We start from the raw sequence: 23,590 nt of genomic DNA on the forward strand, positions 1-23,590 counted from the left end.
CATGTTCATGCACTTGCATCTTGCATCTCATCTAGGTACGCTAGATGAACCACGTGAAGGACGTGATGTTGGAGCCAAACCCAAAGACGGTGTATGGTGGACCTATCCTGAAGATGGAAGGACTAAGCAAGTGCTGAGATAGGAGATACTCGCCTAGCGAGTGTCATCTAACAAACACTGACCTAGTGTTGGATCCCAGGCAAGCCCCAGAGTATTCTAAGCCTCCTACGTTTTTATAAATATCACTTGAGTTCTTTATGTTTGATGCATTAGGTTATAAGAGTTGATTGGAACCACTTGATGCATAGAACTACCTTGTCCAGAAATATACCTTGAATCCTATGTAGGTCTAGGATCGAATGTATTCTTAGCGATGCTTAGACTGGTAGAAGTCGGGTGATTTCCTGTCACCTACGAGATATAGGTGGATACCAAAGCACGGTTGGCTATATTTGCTATCGTGGAAATAACCATGTGTTAATAATGAATGGAGACCGGGCGGGATGTCGATAGAGAAGCAACAAGACATTGAGGTCTTGGGTGTGGATCTATCCTCGTCTGTGTCGGTTAAGGACCGATTCGTTGTACGTCCTCATGTCATGTTGAACGTATGCCTATCACTTAGTAGGCCGGATAACTCGTTCTGCCCGCGAAGCCGAGTAGCTCAACTCAGGCCGGAAGCCAGGAAGTGAAAGTGCGCACTCTAGCGGTAGTAAGGATGTGCGAGGAGCCATTGGTGTAAGTCCAAAGGGCAGATTGACATCCTGGCAGAGTGGATTCCCTGAGAGTGCGGCACTGTTCGGACCCACGAATTTGTTCCTGAGCTGTACCAAAGGTGACCCGAGGCGACCACTGATCAGGTTGCTTGGATGTGTGTTAGGAATAATTCCCCAGCTGGGTAGGAATCGATTCAAATCGTTGTCTCTCCCGGATAGTGAGAACTTGACTGAGCAACGGCAACGTAGAGTAACTTAATGGAAACTTGATGGTTATGATGATGATACTCACATTACTACACCAACTATGGTTACTATTGCCTGTTACTAAATGATATTCCACATGTTTGGCATAGGTTAGTTGCTAATCAAGAGATGGATAGCTATAATTAACTTGGTTACCGAATTGTAAAATGTATAGCTCAACTAGTGGCTTTTATGTAAAATTTTGCCAAGCTAGCTCCACCTATAAAGCCTTGCATACTCTTTGGTGTCACTTTATTTCTGTTTTATGACGGGTAAGTCTAGCTGAGTATATTCGAGTACTCAGGTTTTATCCCACCATGTTGCAGGTGAAGTTCTCGGCCCGCTGAAGATGGTGGCTAACAGCCGGTGGGCTCGGTGACTCTATATTTATTTCTCATCTATATGCTTTTGTCAGAGGATGTTACTTATGCTAGCAATGTATTTGAAACTTATATTAATGTAATCATTTGAAAGCTATGTTGTTTTTACTAATCGGTTTTGAAACCCAAACTTGTACTATTATTTGTGAACCCAATTGTAATATTATTTTCGCTGCAACTCTGCGTATGTGATGTATATTTGCTTAATCATACGATCTTGGTTGTGATGTTGATTTACCGAGGTCCTTCGTGACACTCGACGGACTACCGGGTTTATATAAGTGAAAGTATGCGTGTGTCAACGTGTTAGCGGTGACAGCCATACTTGATCTTGTATAAATTGGACGGTTCTGTCACATGTTTTATCAGAAAGTGATGGTCTTTAATTTAATTTAATCCTACTACCGAGCAAGGATAAACCTTCTTCACTCTGGTGTCTCCTTGAGCAGTTCAATTATTTTTCATGTACTACAGCTGGTGGCTAGCCTTTTTCTAGACCAACTAGTTTTCCGAAAAAATGAAGTAAACTAAAATACAACTCCACATTTCCCTTATTAGAAAGATGACAACAACACACACATGATTGGTTCTGATCATAGATGCTACTGCAGGAGTAGGTGCGTAGTCTCTAGGTGGTGTGGGATAGATTATAGCTCCAGGGACTGATGAGCATGCTTTACATGCTTTCCCATGTCCTCCCATGATACTTTTCATTCCGTGCTACTGCACCTATGTGTCTCGTGTTCAAATAGGTCGTGATTAGGTCACAACAATTTCAGCTAGATCTCACTAGAAGTCTACAACCTTTAGCCTATTCCTGCTGGACCGAAAAGATTTAACATACTAAAGCCACTAGGTCCAATCACAACATTAGCTGTCCTGAATAGTGAGCCCACTTGATCTTGATGCCTTCACCAATAATAACCCATATTCTTACCTGCTTGTCTGATATGAAAACCTTCACTGCTCAAGTGCTTTTCAGGACCGTCGGTGTCGTTGCTTCAGGAGGCGCGAGAGCAAGGACACCTCTGGACCTTGGCGGGAGCTAAACCGCTAGGCTTGTTATAGGGCCACTGAGCGGCAGAGGCTAGGTTTCTAAAGGTTCAAGGAAATCACACCAAACCATGGAATTGGACCGGCCATTTTCTATCTATCAGTGAAATGAAAAAAAGGCAACGACTTCAGAAATGAAAACAAATATATATCTACGGCGCCATGGGGATCAGAATTATTAAGAAGACGGCACAACGCCCATGACTTGTTTCTCACCGAATTATCCAAACACGAAATATGTACAGGTACAAAGCAAATTCATTTATCTCAAGCTACATGCCTACATGTAAGTATGTAACAGCATAGTTGCCAACAACAAGGGAAACAGTACAGTACAGTACAGGCCTAGGCAGGTTCAGGGGGAATTCAGTTTCGATGATACAACCTCGATCACAATAGTTTCCTTGGCTCCAGGTTCATCAAGCGGCGATTCCCGACGTGCTCCTGCACGGCAACAGCCTACACCATACATTTCTGATGTTTTTTTTTTATCTATTGACGCCCAGATTCAGGTACGAAGCTCTAACCATCTACATGGTAACCTTCTTGGTCAAAGGACTGACGGAGAAGCCGCACTCTTCTCTGGGGTTGCCTGCCTTGATGCACTCGCATCCTGGTGCTGGTATGTGCTCAGCCTTCACCGCGCGGGCAACCTTAGCACAGAGAGGAGAGAGGCATGAGAAGATAGAATAGAGCTGTCAGGAAAAGAAAATGAGAGAATACATACATATTACTCCGTACAATGGAAAGTAACTCTTAATATGATCAGAGGTGTCAGGATGCAAGATGGATATGATCAGAGGAACAATAATACTCCGTAGAATGTAGCTGGCAGAATAAGAAAGTGGGTAATATTAACTTTTACATACATATCTGCCAGATTTCTTGTTCCTGTAAATGATGAGGATGTCCTTAGCTTGAAGTCCATGCCTCTTAACAAATTCACCTGAGAATAGGACATGCAATTTTTTGACATCTATACAGAATTCTAAGTTCAGAGTTACTTTTACTCTATTATCAACTTACCAGTAGTTTCCAAGATATACATCCTACTCTTATTATTAGGCCAGTACCTGAAAGAAAATGTATTGCATCAGCATGATAAAATTCAATAGCCGAGCAACAGGCAGATATATCAATCCTCAAAGCTGAGGCTTGCACAATGTAAGCGTTTTACTTTTTGGCATCTGGAGAAATTACAGGCAAATGTTCACTCTAAACTGTTGATCGTCAGAAACTCTGGCATTTGAGCAACCAATAGTAGTACAATATGGTGAAGATACCTGTACTTAAACTTCCATACAGCTGGGAGCTCAAAGTCGTCCATTTCCAGTATCAGGCCATCCTTATCTTCCAAGATTGGAAGATTAGGCTCTGCATCTTTCTACAGAATTCAGAAAAAGGTGAAATTGCAAGATGACTTGCAGCTCACAGTTAAAAATTTACTTTCATTACAGCTGGGGTTCGTGCTGGAAATATAATGTAGAACACAGTAAACATACCAGAGAGTAAAGCCCAATTAACAGGATATGCAAGTGCAAGTATCTACCTTTGGCAGCACAATTCTTCCAATGTTTCCAACGTCACTGTTTGTCAAGTCCTTGCGCAAGACCATACGGTAATCTTGACAGTTGACCTTTTGTATGTAACAGATTGGCATATGAGAAAAAAAAGGACTTAGTTCAGGAGGCAGCCATCAAATATGATAGATTGTTTAAGTGGTTAGCAATGAATTTTGGCATACCAGTAATACCTACTGGAGAGTGATACCTTCTATAGTACATTTTAGCTACTCCCTCCATTCCAAATTGTAAGTCATTTTGGCTTACAATTTGGAAAATCGGGAGTACCTAAAATCATGTTAAAATTATTTTAACATGAGTAAAATTATTTTCTTGAGTTAAATAATGTGTTAATCATGTATAGAAAATACTAATAGTATCAACAAAGCACAAGATGCATTAAAATGACAACATACTATTTTATTTGTAACATTAATATGGCCATTGCCCTGGTTTAGGTCTTCCATCTCCACAGCCGTAGTGGGGTCTGGTTCCTCACTGTTGTTGCTTTCGTTATCCCCACCTCCAAAGTCTCTTGAAGAGTCCTGGAGAATCATGACACCATAACTGCTCATATGAACAAAAAAACATTTTCACCATACTCTGAAAGAGTCCTAATGTTACCTCTAAGTTGTTGGTTTCCTCGAAGATTTGAGTGAAAGTGTAGTTGGTTGAGCTTGGAGACATAAGTTGAAAAGGGGAGGTAGGTGTCACTGATGGGCCCATGTTAAAGCTATTTGAAAAAACTGCACCAGCGCACCACCAAATGATAAGTAATGAAGCAACACACAGTACATTTCTCCTTTTATTTCAAACCATATATAGCTGCATGACATGCATATATTTTTTTGTCAACGAAATGCAAGGTTTAGAGACTAGGCTTCTATATTAGTATCACATATTTATGAAACATGCACTTGGATGCATTGGAAAAGAAATGTTTGGTTGCTGGGGATGTTTATAAATCTATATACTCTTATAAAGCTAAATCCCATTGGATGTTTTCTCTCTTCATGCAAGCTGTTCACATCATTCCTCACTAAGTGTCCTACTAATTTGTAATCCTTTCATGCAAGCTATCCATGTCATCCCTTATTAATTACAAAAAAAAAACATCCACGTCATCTCTATTATGTGCAATACTTTTATCTCTAATCTATTAACGTAAAGTCATTTACATATACTATTTGTTTCGTCACCTATTCTTATATAATGTGATCAAATATTCTATTGGTTTTTCTTCTATTAGCTTACTGATTTTTTACCAGATCCGATACAATAAAATAACATGCAAGTCAGATTCATATATACACACAGTATACATAATACCATATAGTAATACTATATATAAAATAGATTTATTTAAAAAAAAAAACCACGACAACACGCAGAGTATGCTAGTTAATCATAATGTAACCCCGCACTTTCTATCGCAAAAAAATTAAATGCTCTTTGTTCTCCAAGAAAAATAAAATAAATCTATCTAGGCGCTTCTGGATTTCAATAAAGAACAAGGTGCGGAGCGTTTTTTACTTTCGAGCGGAACTAATTTTGAAATTGAGGCTGTTTAGAAATTAACCAGAGTATATAATGCCCCTCCCCCACCAACACCAACCCACTCGTCCCCCAAAACAGCAACCGAAACCTCTCATGGCCATCCCTTTACATTCTTACAACCAGCGGCGGACCCAGGAAATATTTCAGGGGGGCTGAACAACACTGTTGTTCGATCTTAAGTCTCAGCCCCCCTGCCTAAAAATTCATGGGGACTCCACAGGGGTTCCACTGCTCCGATCTGGGCACCGCTGTGTCCGCCCCTGCTTACAACCCATAGCCTCATGTAATACTCCATGCTATGCCTCTAATTCCCTATGAATTAAGCTCCTTGACCTAATGGGCCCCAAACCGTTACTCTAACTTCTCTGAACCATAAAGATAACCCTATCGAACCTCCGCTTCATTTATGATTTTTTAACCAACAACTTTAATAACAAATGAAGAAGCATGGTGCCAAGTACTCCCTCCTTTCTAAATTGTAAATCGTTCTGACTTTTTTAGATATATAGCTTTTACTATGTATATAGACATAATATCTAGGTGCGTAGCAAAAGCAATGTACCTAGAAAAGCCAGAAAGACTTACAATTTGGAACGACTGGAGTAGAATCCTTGCAGGGGCTCGTGGATGGAAAAACTTGCATAAGAGTTAGAAAAGAGGTGAGCAGTTTATCTAAAATTTCTACATGCCCTAGGTGGGTTTGTATTTACCAAAAACAGCTGATGAATCTACCTTGACATTTGGAAGACCGACACGTCTAAATGAGACTGTGGTCTTGGAAGAAATCTCCTAAGAGAAATAAAGACCAATATGCCCCTATTTGACATATATCACTACCCTACTTCATGTGGTCAACCCTTGCGCTATAATGATGAATGTGACAAACCATTTCTACTTCAAACAGCTTCACTCGTAACGTACATTTTCCCTCAAGTTCTCATGAGTTAAAGCAAACCCTTAAGATAGGGTCCCTCCACTCCAAGATAACATAGTGCCAAAATCTTATGTGGGTTTGCATCTATGGTGGCGCCACAAGTCAAGCTACGGCCACTCAAATAAGAATATTGAGCTAGTTATTTTTGAATCAAGGTAAATCATATCATTAGACAAAATTGTCTTGTTGTGATCAGGAATTTGCTTTGTTAATTTGTTAGAGGTTTTGCTAGAGCCAACAATCTCAAATAAGGAGGAAACGTCATTAATGAATACAAGCAAGCAAAATACTACTCCTATCTCCTTTCTTAATCTACATCATGGCCCCGAGTAGGGGCAACGGATCCATATAGGGCAACATGGGTGCCGGCGTGCGGCAACACCCACACCAAAACAAGAAATCAATTATTGCTATCAATTATTCACCATATTTGTACCACAGGCCCGGCTCTATGCACCCAAAGAAGATAGGCCACAACCCCCCCCCCCCCCCCCCCCCCCACACACACACACACACACAATTTTTTTTCTGTAGTTTTGCACTAGCTCCGAGGTCCTCTAACTGACTATCCCCACTACTTAGAAACAATCCACCAGTGACCAGTCCACTACACAAAGCAAACTCATGCAGATATTCCATTTTTAAGTGCCAAATGTACACGCGCATATATATACCTGACTCTTTTTCATGGTTGTTGCTGTGAAAGGAAGGACTTTGGAGCATATTCATATTCATTGTTGCAGGAGCATAAGCAGTGTTGTAAGGCTTCTGCACGTAAGTAGTAGTCCATGTATGGGTAGTGTACGGGGATAAATTTTGATGTAATAATCCATTGCTGTTGATATTGTTGCTCCCGTTGGCAAAACTAGTGGCATGAGCCAAGGACACGAGTGCATTGCTGTGCGCTCCCCAGTCTGCAAAACCCCTTGCTGCTGTGTGCTGCAAAGATGCAGTGTTGCCATATGGAGAATAATCCTGGTAGCATCCTGGAAAATATGGGAGCAAAGCTTAATTAGATTTTTACATAGTAATGAAAATGATGAAGAGTGAAGAAGAAGATGAAGTAGCAAGAATTGATAAGTGTAACATAGTAAAGATGCTGAACAACGACATGATCCCTGCAGGAAGACGATGATGCTAATCATATCTAGTAGTACATACATGGTTATCTATCAGAGATAAAAAAAAAAAGAATCACAATATGAATGGCTAGATATAAATGGTAACTGGTTGAAAGATTTTCTCAGTGATCGATCACTACCACCTGAAGTGAGATTAAAATGGCAAATGGAGATCTTAGAATTGCGTGAAAAATGGCTCTGAACCCGTAGAGCAGATAACTTCAACGATGAAATACAGCTGGCCAATCATAAGTTATTATCAAAACCGGGCCGGGAGCTAATTATTACGAGACCATAAAACCCGCCAATATAAGAACAACCGGGGACAGAATCAGATCGCCCCACATGTAGCGCGAGCCGACGCACAGATCCGAGCGCGCATCAAAACCCTAGAAGCATCATCGAAGAAACCCTAATAAACTACAAGACCACGGAGACTCCAACGCGTAATTCGGCGTGCGCGTCGTCCGGGGTACTGACCGGTAGGCGGCAGGGAGTGCAGGCGGTGGTCTGGTGGTGGGATGAGCGGCTGCGGCGGCGGCACCGCGATCTGGGCGGAGTACGGGGTTTGTGACACCGGTACGTGAACCGGCATTGCCACCGGCGCTGGGATCAGGCCGGCGGGGTACTGGTGGAAGTGCTGCTGGTGCACGTTCGCGGCCCCCGGGGCGGCCCGGTGCACGGAAGCCATCATGAACGCCTGGTGCTGCTCGTGAGAAATGGCCCTGCCGAGGTCGGCGTGGCCTGAGCCGGCGGCGCCGGCGGACGAGCCCTTCGCGTTGGCCATGCGGAGCAGCGACGTCTGTGTATGGCCTGCAAGAGAAGGGAGGGACGGGGCCAGGTGGTGGTGGCCGCGGCTGTGGCCTTGAAGAGGTCGTCTCTCTGTGGGTGCTGCCTGCTTTATTTCGGGCTTTGGAGAATTTTCCTTTGGGAGATCGAGGACGGGGTAAAATATCTTGTGACAAAAAGAAAGCTGTCCTGCACTGCCAAACAAAAACTATAAATGGAATGGCAGCCGAAAAATATGGCATCTGTTACATGCTTATAAGAAAGTGATACTGCCTAGATTCTACCATAGTTTGGAGTTAAATCATGTATTGGAAATTGTGATAGACACCCTCTATGTATATATCATGTGGAATATCACTACGCCAGATTTACACATCACTGCCGGCATCATCACTGCCGAATTTGTGAGAACCGGCAGTGATATACCTTCACTGTCGGTTATGAGCTTGAAAATAAAAAAATAATTGGGGTTGGGCTAAAACCGATAGTGAAGGACCATATCACTGCCGGTCTGTGGCTTGAACCGGCGGTATTTTGGCGGCCACTCATCACTGCCGGTTTAATCCAAGAGCCGACAGTGATTATGCTCTATCACTGTCAGTTCTAGCCAAGAACCGACGGTGATAAGCCTACAACACAAAAATGTTGCAGACATCCTCTTCTTCCTCCCCTCTTCTATCCCGAGAACATAGATGCGCGTTTGGACCCTTCCCTCTATTGTTGCGGCTGCTCTTCACTATGAAGCTAGTGCTTGGATTTTGAAGAATGGCTTGATCTTTTTACTTTAAGGTTAGTAACAAACATCCACTCTTTTGATTTTGTTGCTTAATTAGCTTCGTTTTGATAGCTATATTGCTTGATTCTCGTTCTAGTTTTTTCTCCATTCTAGAGAGTACTTTTTCAATTGGACATTTGTGCAAGACTCAAATTGTGGTGAATCCATCATCCAAACGGTTGGTGTCTATGAACACATTTAAATTCCTAGCTAATTATTCCATGGTGGTCAAGATCATCATTGTTAGTATGTGATGTTATAATTAGTTCTTAGAATAGATGTTCTTCATTATTGCGCAATAATTGTTTTTTACTACGATTTTTAATTTATAGGGTCGGGGCTACCAATTTTAATTTTTCAATAATTAGTGTACAATAATGTTTTCCAAAAATGGTACTTTCGAGCTACAATTGTTGTTCATGAAGCTCGATTTCTTATTAATTCTTTGTAATTACTGTCTCATTATTTTTTGTGCAGAGATGGATCGAGAGTGGATGCATCTGTCCTGAACGGACAAGCGGTACATGCATGGCGTCAGCCAGTTTATCACCGATGCCAAAGCCTATGCTGGGAATGGGAACCATGTCTTCTGCCCATGCAAAGATTGCAAGAATCATAGGAACTTTCGTCAAATTGAGTCTATACGATCGCACTTGATTACCAGGGGGTTCATGCCAAACTATACGATATGGACTATGCATGACGAGGTTGATGTGAATGTTCTGCAGGAAAACGATGATGATGTGGACATGCCTGACGTAGCCATCCATGATGCTGACGAGGAACTCGGTGTCAATACGGAACCTACGGCCATAGTTAATAATATGTTTAGGAACACGCTAGCTGACGACACTGAGGATAACGATGGCATTTCTCAGCTGCTACGTAATATACAGATCGAATGTCTTAGTGAAAGATAGCTGAGAAAGCTAGAGAAAATGAGACAAGATGGCAAAACACCATTGTATAGGGATTGTCCAATGAGCAAACTGGAAGCCGACATCATGCTGTTAGAATTCAAATCGACAAACAGATTGAGCGATAAAGGCTCCGATCAGTTGTTAGGTATAATAAGGAAAATGCTCCCAGAAAAAAACAAGTTGCCAGAAAAGACATACTTGGCCAAGCAAATGATCTGCCCCATTGACCTCAAGGTTGAAAAAATCCACGCGTGTTCCAATGATAACATATTATACCGTGGAGAAAAATACAAAGACTTTGACAAGTGCCCCAAGTGTGAAGCTCCACGGTACAAGGGCGGGCCGTCAGATGAGGGTACCAAGACCAGAGGAGGTCCTGTAAAGGTCGTTTGGTATTTTCCTATAGCTCCCTGGGTGCATAGGTTGTTTGCATGTGCAAAGTCAGCCAAGCTATTGCGCTGGCATGGCGAAGAGCGTAAGAAAGATACAATGATGAGGCACCCCGCCGATAGGCATGACTTGAGGACTATCAATACTATATTCTATAAGGACATCGGTGGAGAGGTAAGGCACCTTTGGTTTGCTTTGAGCACAGATGGGATGAATCCTTTCGACCAGGTTAGAAGCAATCATAGCACCTGGGCAGTGATGCTCTGTATATACAACCTTCCACCTTGGGTCTATATGAAGCGGTCGTATATCCAGATGCCACTACTGATCCAAGGGTCAAGACAACCTGGGAATAACATCGATGTGTTTCTAGAACCTGTGATCGATGAACTAGTAGAGATGTTTGAAAAGGGTGTGCTGGATGTTTGGGACGAGTACAAAAAAGAACATGTCACGATCAAGGGAGTACTTATCGCTACACTCACCGACCTGCCAGGTCAAGGTTCGTTGTCCGGGGAGAAGACAAAAGGCTATGCTGAATGTGTCGAGTGCTTGGATGACGCCGATGCGGTAAATCTACCAAATAACTCAAAGATAGTATATATGGGACACCATAGGTTCCTACCTAAGAATCACCCTTACCACAGGAACAGAAAAGATTTCAACGATACTATTGAGAAACACTTAGCTCTAAAATATCGAGACAGGCCTACGATACTTCGAGAACTCAACAAACTGGAGGTTGTCCTTGAGAAGGGGGACAATGCAGTAGCAGCGCCTGATGGGAGCATTTGGAAGAAAAAATCTGTATTCTGGAAACTACCTTACTGGCCATTTCTGAGTGTACGCCACTGTCTTGATCCCATGCACATCACTAAAAACGTGTGCGCTAACACTCTTAACACCTTGATGGACACCGGGGGACATTGAAGGATTCACTAGCCACATGCCTGGACATGCAACACTTGGGAATCAGGAAGGAGCTGCATCCCGTGGAGCTAGAGAATGGCCAGTTTGAACTTCCGGTTGTGTCATGGACATTGAAGGAAGAAAAGCATGCGCTTATTTCTTTCTTCAATGAACTCAAAGTCCCGACGGGCTACTGTGTGAACCCAAAGAGGCTAGTGAACATGAGAGAACTCAAGTTCAACTATGGCCCTTTGAAGGCCCATGACTGTCATGTCATTATGACTTAGCTACTCCCTGTTGCCCTGCGTGGTATCCTCCCCCCAAAGGTCTGTGCCCCAATTATAAAGCTTTGCTCATTCTTCAATGTGATCTCAAAAAAGGTCATTGATGTGACCACGCTAGAGCAGCTACAGCGGGACATAGCTGAAACTCTCGTTAGGCTTAAGATGCATTTCTCGCCGACTTACTTTGATATCTTATTGCATCTGCTCATTCATCTTGTTGACCAAATTAGAGCCCTTGGCCCAATGTACCTGCATCAGATGTTCCCTTTCGAAAGATTGATGAAAGTTTTCAGGAGGTATGTTAGGAATAGGTTTAGGCTAGAAGGGGGCATAGTTGAAGGATGGTCAACGGAGGAGGCCATTGAGTTCTGCACATATTATCTAGACATCAAAAGGGTCGGTGTTCTAGAATCTTGTCATGAGGGAAGACTACGTGGCAAAGGAACGATTGGGAAGAAATTTGTTACAGTAGATGACCCTGTTTCTTTTAGACAGGCATAGTTCACTGTTCTCCAGCAAGCCGAGGGTGTGATGCCATACATTGACGAGCACAGGCAATCGCTGCAAACTCTGTATCCGAGTAGGTCACAGGCTTGGCTAGATAAAAAACATAAGGAGGAATTTGTCAACTGGTTGCGACGTCGCTTGCTTGAAATAAAGTTGGGTAATCAACTGGATGCCTTAGCCAAGGGACCTTCGAGTACATATCTTAAGTACCAAGGGTATGAGATCAATGGATTCACATTTTACACAAAAAAGCAAGATGAAAAGAGCACATACCAAAATTGTGGTGTTCGTTTTGATGCTCATGATGAAAACGGTAATGTGCAGGCGACATACTATGGTTTCATAGAGGAGATATAGGAGCTAGCCTATGGTCCATTGAAGGCAGCTCTTTTTCGCTACCAGTGGGTCCGGCTTGAGGAAATCAACACTGACAGCGAAGGGTTCACTACCGTTGATCTCACTAAGACCGCATACAGAGACGACCCTTTGTCCTTGCAAGAGATGTTATGCAAGTCTTCTATGCAAGGTACAACAAGACAAAAGGAAGGCTAAAAGTAGTCCTAGAAGGGAAAAGGAAGATTGTCGGTATCAATGGAGTGATGGACGATGAAGACTACAGGGGTTATCAAGAAATGCCTCCATTCGGGGCGAACGTACCCCTACCTATCATTGAAGAGGGTGACGAACCTACTTACGTACGGCTTGATCACAATGAGGCCCTCATTGTTGATGCACCTAAAGATAGTTAGATTATTGTTAACTATGTAATCATTATGCACATAACCGTGAAGGATGTTTGATCCTGATGAAACTCTTATCTCCTCTCTCCTCCTCGTTAATACTTTGTCAACTCAGCAAATATGCCAACGAATCATTTCTAAACTTTACTCTCTGAATTTAAACACCAGCTAAATATAAATATATATGTCTAGACTTTCGATAGAAGGACATTAGGGCGGCCATTCTCTTCCAAGCTACTACTAGTAGTGAGGGATCCACAGCTCCTCGGTGTCACTGGTCCCCAACCAGTTTGTAGTCTCTTCTCGCAATACTCGAAGGTGCCCAGCCCAGCACCGAGGAGCTGTGGATCCCTCGCTACTAGTAGTACCTCGGAAGAGAATGGCCACCCCAATGTCCTTCTATCAGAAGTCTAGACATATATATTATAAAATTAAAACAAAAAATGAAAATTTGGGCCGCCTGGGACTCGAACATGGGTCTCGGGGGCTAAGTTGTGGAGTCTTAACCGTTGAGGCAGTCGGAGGAATTCGAAAGGAAGGGAAAAGTTATACTACTTAACCCCTAACTGGTACAGCCACATCACTGTCGGTTTGAGGAATGGCCCGACAGTGATGGTTCCTCATCACTGTCAGTTTAGAATTACAACCGACAGTGATGAGCAATTTCCCAAAGTCATTTAATAATTTATAAAATTGAAACAAAAAATTTGGGCGGCCTAGGACTCGAACACAGGTCTCGGGGGCTAAGCTGCGGAGTCTTAACCGTTGAGCCAGTGGGTGGTATTCGAAATAATTGGAAAAGTTATCCTACTTAACCATTTACTGCTACACCCACATCACTGTCGGTTTGATGATTCACCCGGCAGTGATAATTCCTCATCACTGTCGGTTTAGAGTTAAAACCCGACAGTGATAACTTCATTCACTGTCGGTTTTTAAACTAAAACCGATAGTGATGTGTAAATGCTCCTCACATGCCAACAGTGCTCCCACTGACCACAATAGTTAGAACACTGCTCCCACCTACCCCGACAACTTTAGTTTAGAAATAAAAATATACCACGACTGCTAGCCCCTATAAAATGGCCCTCGGCCAGAAGCTAGCCTCTCCATGCATTTTGGTTTCAGTCAAGCCTTATCAGCAATGATACAATATTTTTCTCTCATAGCAAACCATAGATATCGTTATGCGTCATAGTCCACCAAAATGGTGCACACAAGAGGTACTAGAAGAATGCTACTGAAGATAGAGCAACGACGAAGATTGAAGATGCCACGAGATTCACAGAGCCATCCGTTGCGGTGCGCGTCTGGAAAAAGGCCATGTACAGACAAGGCGGATTCATCGATGCCACCTTGTCATCTCCAACCGGTATAGCTCGTAGACCACCTCGGTGCTGCTGTTTCCCCTAGTTGTTGCTAGAAGAATGCTACTGAGGTGGTTACATTATAATGTGTTGATACACATTGATTGTAACATTGACCTGTACGCAAATAGGTCTATGTTATCGTATATGGAATTTTAGTGTAAGGTCTTTGTTATCGTATATGTAATTTATTTCTAATATTTTTGTTATTTTTTGATGTATTTCATTACTATCTAAATAATTATATCGTTGTTGTTAAAACTTTCCCACTGTACTATCTAAATAAATATATCCTTTACATATATGCACCTTCACTGTCGGTTCTACTTAAAAATCGGCAGTGATGTTCATGCCCCCCTATATAAAACAAACCGCCGGCCACATACATCGATCCCACCCACCCACAAACTCTCACAGTCTCATTTCTCACATTTCACTTTCACTTCTCAAGAAATCCACTCTCTCTACGTGATTTGGTTATGGCTCCTGTATTTTTCAATGGTATTGATATGTTGTCTTCTCCAATATTCTATCTATACTCATTTGATCTATATTTATATTCATGTTTCTTTGCATTCTACATTTATATATATTCTTATTCCTTGCATTCGATCTATATTTAATTATGTTGCTACATTTTACTTGGAAGAATTTTTTGTGCATATATTTTATATTCATATTTTTTGGCATTTTATCGATCAGGTGGTATGAACAACGGACCTCCCCCACCACAAGAACCAGGTTTCCACCATGGCGATGAGCCATTCGCTCCTAATGTGGCCATTCCATGGTTTCCTGTTCCAACTATTGTATGAAATATTTTCCAACATCTTTTGTTTTTTTATGCTAACAAATAAGTGTAATTAGTTTAATATCATTGTTGCATACATATATGTCGCAGACTATATCCCCAATAGATTGGCTGTGAACATCACTTAGCTAGTTCTTTATCTCAGACATCATCGAGAGCACGACATCTAATGTAAGTGGTCGGCTATGGACGTGTGAACTCAGTTTTTCCATCCCTTTGAGGGATGCAAATCATCGGAATCATATCCACGAGATGGGAAGACAGAGCCCGGATGTGATAAGCGCCCAATTTAGTGTCGTGCACATCTGTTTAGAGGCACTTTGATGTATTTGTTATGATGTGCCTGATTTCTCGCACTTCAAGGCACTTGCTTTGAATGCTGGTGATATCTCCATCCCGCAAGCAAGCGAATGGTTTGCGAGCTACATCTGTGCGGATGTGGTAAAATGGTCACTTATACCTAAGTCGTGGTTATTTGTTGTTTATTATTGTAATAACATTCTCTATTTTTTCTTTTTCTCCGCATGCAGATTACGCTCTAGGACCTTACCTATGTTGCATGTGGCTTGTGGGCCATTCTAAACCAAACTACGGAGCAACTCGGGTATGATTAGGACTTATGTAATGGTAACCTCGGCCAACTCACTATAGAAGGACGCCAGTACTGCATAAGGATTACTAACAGGGGCAGTGGTCGTTCAGTAGGTTACATCTATGGCCGACCATTCTTTCGGTATTGTGAGGCACGAGAGAGTGCACTCATACGGGCATTGGACTTCATCGATATAAGCGGATACATAATCCGTGACATCAATTGCCATATATGGCTATAGAGGCATATTAGTATGCGTGGCCCGATCGAACCCGACAGTGATTCCGATAGTAATTAATGTTTATTAGGTTGGTTTCAAGGTCGTAGTTTAATTGTGTTCTAATTTTAATTTGTACGGCCTTGTGTGTTTAATTATTGTCATGCATGTAATTCGTGTAATATTTGTTGGGCAACTAGAAATATACATTTTGGTGTCGTATTCATCTCAACCTTTTTTAGGCTTCCATGTGCCACATGTGAAGAAAACATCAAGTTTATGATTTTTCGGAGATGGTTTGCTACTTTCTGAGGTTTAATTGAATTTCCGCGCGACGACACCGATTAATTATAGGTTGAACTGAGTCTACCCACGAAAAGATCCAGAATAGTGCCAAACTTTTACACAGGCTTAATGTGCCCTAGGGATAATGATTTTGTGGAGGTGGATGATAAAATCTATTGGGTTCAAGGTGAAATTCACCCTCTTTTGTCTCATTCGGCACAAAGAAAAATATAATAAATAAAAAACTGATCAGAAAAACCTCAGATCTTATGTGGGGTCTTAATTTGGGTGTACATGTTTGCCAAAAAAAATTTAAGCCATTTCGATATAGGCAGAGTATACATGCTTCACAGAGGTACATGTGTATTTTCATGGAACTATGACTATACACATAGGTTATCAAGGTTTTTGTGGTTCATAGGCATTCCGGTGTCGTATTCATCTTAAACTTTTTCTTAGGCTTGCACGTGCCATGTGTGAAGGAAACACCAAGTTTAAGATTTTTCATAGATGGTTTGCTACTTTCTGAGGTTTAATTGAATTTCCACGCGACGATACCGATTAATTATAGGTTGAACTGAGTCTACCCACGAAAAGATCTAAAATGGTGCCAAACTTTTACAGAGGCTCTAATGTGTCCTAGGGATAAGAATTTTGTGGAGGTGGATGAAAAAAATCTATTGGGTCCAAGATGAAATTCACCCTCTTTTGTCTCATTCAGCACACAGAAAAATATAATAAATAAAAAAACTAATCAGAAAAACCTAAGATCCAGTGTGGGGTCTTAATTTGGGTGTATAAGCTTGCCAAAAAAAGATTAAGCCATTTCAACATAGGAATACATATGCTTCTATTTATTCAGTATATAAAAGAAATTTTTTAATATATATAAACAACACTGACGGTTTCAAAAAACCGGCATTGATGAGAATAAACCGATAGTGATACTGTTTATCACTGTCGGTTTATTTTAAAAACCGGTAGTGATATATAAAAAATATAAAAAAATTATGCCAGCCCTCAGGTTCGAGCGCGGGTCTCGGGCTGTAGATTTCAGAGACTTAACCACTGCGCTAGTATAGGATGTATGCGAAGGGTTATTTACTTTTTTCTTTTGACCTTTAGGTCGTTTAAAAATTATAAAATAGAACAAAAAATTTTGGGCCGCCTGGGACTCGAACACGATTCTCGAGGGCTAAGTTGATGGGTCTTAACCGTTGCGCCAGTAGGAGTTCGAAAGAAAATGAAAACTTATCCTACTTAACACCTAACTTAACACCTAACTGCTACACCACATCACTGCCGGTTTGGGAAATGACCCGGCAGTGATGTACCCCATCACTGTCGGTTTACAAGCAGAACCGGCAGTGATGAGCTACTGGTATAAAAATAGCGCGGGTTGAAATTATCTAAATTCATTTCAACCCTGTGCCAACCCCTCCCCCCGCGCTGCCAGAGCACCACCCCGTACCGGAGCACCGCCCCACGCCATCCACCGCCCCACGCCGAAGCACCGCCCGAGCACCGCCCCACGCTAGATCACAGCCCCACGCTAGAGCACCGCCCCACGCCGTCCACCTCCCCAAGCTAGAGCACCGCGCCGTCCGGAGCACCGCGTCGTCCGTCCTACCGCCGAGGCCTTTAGGAGCGCACGGACAGCTGCTTTTCCACCCCCATGGTGAGTACGTGGCTCACTACCCGCTACGTGTCTGATGAAATATCCTACAGCTGCTTACTTGAATCAGTAGAGGCTTTTCATTTACCAAGTACTACAACTTATTGTTTGATATGATAATTTACTTGCCATAATTTATGTTACTGCTACTTTATTGCAATGCTAGCATACAGTTTGATCATGAATGTCTAGTCTGTAGTGCCACCGGTGCTCAATGTTTTTGGATGTGAGGATGGAGTATATATATTTTAGACCTATAGAACTAATATATGCACGTCTTAGCATGGACCAGATAGGTACAAGTACAACTACAACCAATTTCTAAAAGATTTGGGTCTTCTTACTCCTTTCACAAATCTCATTCCTAGAGCTGATTATGAGTCACTTCAAGTTTCAAGCTTGTGCAAAGTCCAAGATAAAGAAAAGTTAATTGGACTGAGGCTAACTACAAGTAAATGAGGGTTGTTCGATCAGTATCAGGCAGGAAGAAACAATCATTATCAAAGAAGATTAGAATTTGGAAAGATGCTTACCTGCACTGATACTTGTGAAAGAACCTTGCGCCGATGGTTGGGGGATTTATAGTGAGACTGAAGACTCTGAGATATCTCTAGGAGTATATCCAAAAGTCTTAAACTGGCTCTCTAAATCATCATTTGGTTTTTAACGAATAAAAAAATATTCTTTATATCTTTCCAACATCTAACAACTTTTCTTTATCTTGTATGCATTGTAGAGGGTTCAATGCACTTAGACTAAGGTTATGATGACTTAATATATTAATTGGACTGAGGCTATGGTCATGTGCAATGATGATGTAATCATAAGTTGTAGTAACTATTACTGAGGCATGTGAATAGCTATTTTCTAAACACTCCTATCTATGCAATGGTTGTGTGTTATTCATAAATATATTAAATTTTATAAGAATACATCATGTTTGAATGACAACCTAATTTACTTAAATGTATAGGCAACCATGGCATGGTATGTAATGCATGTTGGTCACGTGCCTAGGATTTATTGAACCTGAGAAGATTGCTATGCTCAAGTCAATCGCTACCCTGGTAATTTGCACAAAAAATACAACACAGAAGCTGAAGCTTTGAGGGCTTACTATAGTCATCCGGCCTACCTTGCAAACCATGGGTAATCGGCCTACTATGGTCCAATGAATGCAAACCATGGCCATTCGCTGGCACTGGAGATTGAAGAGAAGCCACCCGCCGGAGATGTGAAAATTAGGAGAATTGCTCCTTGATCTTGGAAAGATATCATGCTTTTATTTATGGCTATGGTCATTGCTTTTCTTATTTGGAAGTTGATGTAGGCTTAGTTTCGTAGAACAGTAGGTGGACTTTGTTATATGTGGTCAATCAAACAATGAATTTGTTCTAGGTGACCATATGCTATTATTTGACTTTGTTGTATGTGGACTTATTATTAGACTTTGCTTTAAACATATTAATATATATATATATATGAACATATGCTATTAGTAGTTGTCTGCAGCCAAAACTAACCACGATCATGTTACACCGTCGCCAAAGAATAGATCGGCAATAAGAAGCGGCTGATATCGCTGGGACGGGAGAGCCGCATGATCTGATAAACGGTGATGGTGTCAATCAGGACGGTGAGAACGAGCAGCCATGGACCCGTCTGGCCTGCTCGATCTAGGTCAAAATGACCAAGATGGCCAGGTAACTTTGGTATCATGTGACTATGTAGCCACACACACTAATCAATTGAGAGGGTCATAACTTACTTAGTGTCTCTAGCAGGAGCCTCCGCCGGCCGAGGAGCTAGAGGGTTCAGGTAGCAGGAAGGCCAGATCCAAGCGAGGCGTGTCAAAGATTCCTGTTGGTAGGAATGCACACTGGCACACTACTGAGTTCGATGAATTCGGGGATCCACTCTCACCGCCTATAGCTTTGACCAAATACAAGACTATCCTTAGGTTATTTGTTAGGGACTTTATCCCGATTAGGTATAGGAAGTGGATTGGAAAAGATGATGACCCGTGGAGGGTTCCCAAAAGTGAGAAGGATTACATATGGGATGTCAAGATCCCAGAGTATTTCACTTTCCCAATCAAGTATGATAGGGAGTTAGTCAAGAAAAAAGCAAAAGAAATCATGGGGACATGCTTCAAGAATTTCAAGGGGACATTGTACAAGAATTTTGTCCTCCAAAATAAATAGCCAGATTTCGATGGCGGATAGTTTAGCAAGCAAAAGGACTTGTGGCAGGATTTCAAGGAATATAGGTTATCCGAGGAGTACTTAGCACTGAGCAGGAAGAATAAGGAGAACTCGCAGAAAGCGATGAATCCTCATCATCTCGGCTCTCGTGGCTACGCCAAAAAGATGCTAGAATTTGAAGCAGAACTTCAAAAGATGGATCACCTTGCTAAGGAAGGCATTCAGGTTGAGACCGCCGATTGGGAGGCTAGATCGGTATTATACTGTATGGGGAGGAATGTACAGCACGCCGAGGACGGGAGCTTTAGCTCCACAAATCAACCCATAAGTGAACTCATCCAGAGGATCTCCTAGGTAACTGAGGAGGTGAGGCAAGGGACTCGCACTTCTAATAGGGAGAAAGACGTGCTCACCCAAGCACTTAGAACCAAGGAGCACCCTGGTCGCACTAGAGGAACCGATGTTGTTCCTTGGAAACTAGCATTCCCCCAAGAATCTAACACTTACTGGAGCCGCTCGAGGGGTAGAGCGGAATATGAGGCAGAGTATTTGAGGCGACTAAAAGAGATGGAAGACAGAATGGAAGCACGGATTGAGGCGACTGTTGAAGCGCGAGTCAAGCAAATTTTGTTGTCCAAGGGGTCAGGAGTACCACAAAACCCTACTCCTACTACCTTTAGCCCACAGTTTAGGGGTCACAGCAGCTGCGGATCAACCCCGCTCGATAAAGAAGAGGTGAATGTGCCTCATCCGGTGGACGGCATCACTAAACCCATCAATGTCAAGTTGTACATCCATTAGGAATGGACAAAGGACAAGGTGGTGCTCGGCCAGGCCTGGCCTATGGGAGACGGGACAATTAATGGCCTCCCAATTCCACAGGGGTATGCTCATGTCACCATTGACAGAATACTTGATAAGAAGTATAACAAGATACCCATTGAGTATCCCGTAGCGAAAGATAGGCCAAAACTTGGTCAAAACAAGGGCTCTCAAGTGGCCTAGCGCAAGCGCTTCATTAAGCTTGACCATCAATTGTCCTCTGATGATGAGGATGACTGCAAGTCTTCACCCACCCACGATGATCACTCACCATATCCCAACAGAGATCACTCCCCTCCTCATCTGGAGCCATCACCCTCGAGAAGACAGAGGTCTCCTTCTATTCCTCCTCGTCCGACTCTATCTTCATCAGCTCCGAGAAAAGAGACTCCTCCTCCTCCATCTTCATCAGCGTCGGGAAAATAGAATTCTCGTCGTCATCGTCGTCCTCCTCCTCCACCACCTCAGCCCAAAACAAGATCAAGGACATCCTCGCAGTCATAGAAAAGGTCCTTGGATTTGGTCGCTAATGCTCCCAAAGTGGACCAATAGAAAAGAAAAAGGTCATTCAGTGGCAGTGTTACCACCTTGATGAAAGAAAAATTTACAGCACACATCTCGAAAGAAGATTGTGTTAGTTTCTTCAATCTCTGTACCTCACTGCCTTCATTTTTGTTGAAGTCCGAATTCGAAAGGCAAACACAGAATAAATACGCTACAACAAGAGACGAAGAAATACACAATAAAGATTTAAGGAACATACAGAAGTACGTCAAAGACAACCCAGGATTAACCATGGAAGAGGCCGCGAACATCTATTATGATGTACACGGGACGGGAACACCGGCAATGAAGTATGAAAGGGGCAATCTTTTGATTCCCGGTCATAAGTATAAAAATCTGACAACATATATGCGCCAGTTACATGAATATTACATGGCTCAAGCAATAGAGACGGACGACTTTGGTTTTGAGGTTATTATCTGTTCGCCACATATTTTCCATTATCCTGAAGAAGAGAAGTTTGATGTCGAGTGGGAGTGCTCGTTCCAGCCATACCAGAAACGCTCTCTCGATGTTCAAATGTTGACGATGTGGACTATGTAAGTACCATACACGCATGATATTACAATTAACTACTCTCTCGAGACACAAATTGTTAACTTTTGAGCACTTCTCATGATTTTATGTAGGTGTATAGCAAAACTTTGCATTCCAAAAGCAAATGGGATTACATAGGCTTCTTGGACCCCTTGCGAGTCAATGAGAGGACATATCTCGGCCTCCATGTATGTGACGTGGAAGACAAAAAACAGAGATTGATTGCTGTTTTTGATGAATTCACGATGAAGAAGAAAACCCACATACTTCTAGCCTACAACTACGAGTATGTGTTCTCGGCTTTTAATTTTATGCTTCTTTTTTTTGTTAAGATTATTCGATAATTAGGATTCTATGATTGCAACAACCATTTCGTCTTCATTTGTGTCAATCTTGCCAAAAATCTGATCGATGTGTGGGACTCGAAGAAAAAACTATTTCATCATCTGGATGCACTGGTGGCAGTGCTGAATTAGTAAGCGATCCTAATAATATATTATTTTCTAATCACACATACCGCTTTCTAATGTTTCTCCCTTAATGTTGCTCAGTGTCCGAAGAAGACATATCGGTGGGACACCGGTCCCATTCAAGATTGTCGAAATGGAGGGGAAGTACCTATCACAGCCGGCAGGAAACAATGAATGCGGGTTTTATGTAATGTGGGCAATGCTTCGCTACATCGGCGGCAAATCGGAAGAAGCCGATAAGTTGGTGTGTATAATCTCTATTTCATTTATGTTTGTTAATAATTCAACAAAATGATTTATTGTTCTTCTTTGGATATCATCTTTTTTGAACGACAGCACAAGAAATATAACCACCAAAGGCTGTTAGACATGGAGATCATCGCACTGCAATCGGAGCTCGCAAAATTCATCTTAGTCGAGGTATTGGAAAAATATGGAGTATTTTCCATTGCACAATCCGTGAAGTATAAGGACTAGTATGGCCTAGAGTGGCTCGCCAGATTATTGTAAGAAGTCCGAGAAGCATTGCACAATATGTGAAGTCCGAGAACATTTCTTTTTTATGTTGAGGGATCGAGATCTGAATAAGAACATTTAAACTGTAACCGTAACATTTGTAATGTTTAATATTGATGGACCTATCGTCTACATAGCGTATATAAAGTGAAACCCAATTCCACGAATAAATATAAATTAAAATCAATTATAAAATAATAAAATACGAATGGACCATCACTGCCGGTTACCAATGAACCGGCAGTGTTGTCGTAACCATCATTGCCAGTTATCAACAAACCGATAGTGTTGTCTTCCTCAACACTGCCGGCTTGAGCCATGAACCGACAGTGTTGGCTTGCTCAACACTGTTGGCTTGAGCCAAGAACCGACACTCTTGATGCAACCATCACTGTCTGTTGGGACTACAAACCGGCAGTGTTGTTCAACTAGACACTGTCGAGTGGAGCCAGAAACCGACATTGTTGCCTATAGATCAGTGTCGGTTTTTAAGAACCGACAGTGATGTCAACCCCCCATCACTGCCAGTATGCCACTGTCGGTTCAAAATCCGGCAGTGAAGGGGGTTTTTGAACCGACAGTGATGTCCAGGTCTGGGGTAATGTATATTTGGAAGGAGAGAATGAGATGCATCTTTGAACATACAT

General features: G+C 42.1%; 1 protein-coding gene across 3 annotated transcripts; it reads right to left on the bottom strand.

The window, feature by feature from the left end:
- Positions 1-2,579: 2,579 nt before the first annotated feature.
- LOC136494335 (putative B3 domain-containing protein Os04g0676650) lies at positions 2,580-8,500 on the bottom strand. Of its 3 annotated transcripts, none has more exons than XM_066490499.1 (10): positions 8,050-8,500; positions 7,123-7,434; positions 6,100-6,150; positions 4,582-4,703; positions 4,374-4,502; positions 3,945-4,031; positions 3,679-3,779; positions 3,422-3,468; positions 3,265-3,341; positions 2,580-3,048 (listed from the first exon to the last, which is right to left on the bottom strand). In XM_066490499.1, the coding sequence occupies exons 1-10, from the start codon at positions 8,354-8,356 to the stop codon at positions 2,926-2,928; spliced, it is 1,356 nt and encodes a 451-aa protein (XP_066346596.1). In that variant the 5' UTR covers positions 8,357-8,500; the 3' UTR covers positions 2,580-2,925. The 3 variants fall into 3 exon arrangements, with proteins under 3 accessions (XP_066346596.1, XP_066346595.1, XP_066346597.1); XM_066490498.1 differs by having other exon boundaries at positions 4,582-4,707; positions 6,098-6,150; XM_066490500.1 differs by lacking the exon at positions 6,100-6,150.
- Between the last annotated feature and the right edge of the window lie 15,090 nt (positions 8,501-23,590).

The sequence above is a fragment of the Miscanthus floridulus genome, chromosome 11, assembly GCF_019320115.1.
Source record: "Miscanthus floridulus cultivar M001 chromosome 11, ASM1932011v1, whole genome shotgun sequence".
Taxonomy (NCBI): Eukaryota; Viridiplantae; Streptophyta; class Magnoliopsida; order Poales; family Poaceae; genus Miscanthus; species Miscanthus floridulus.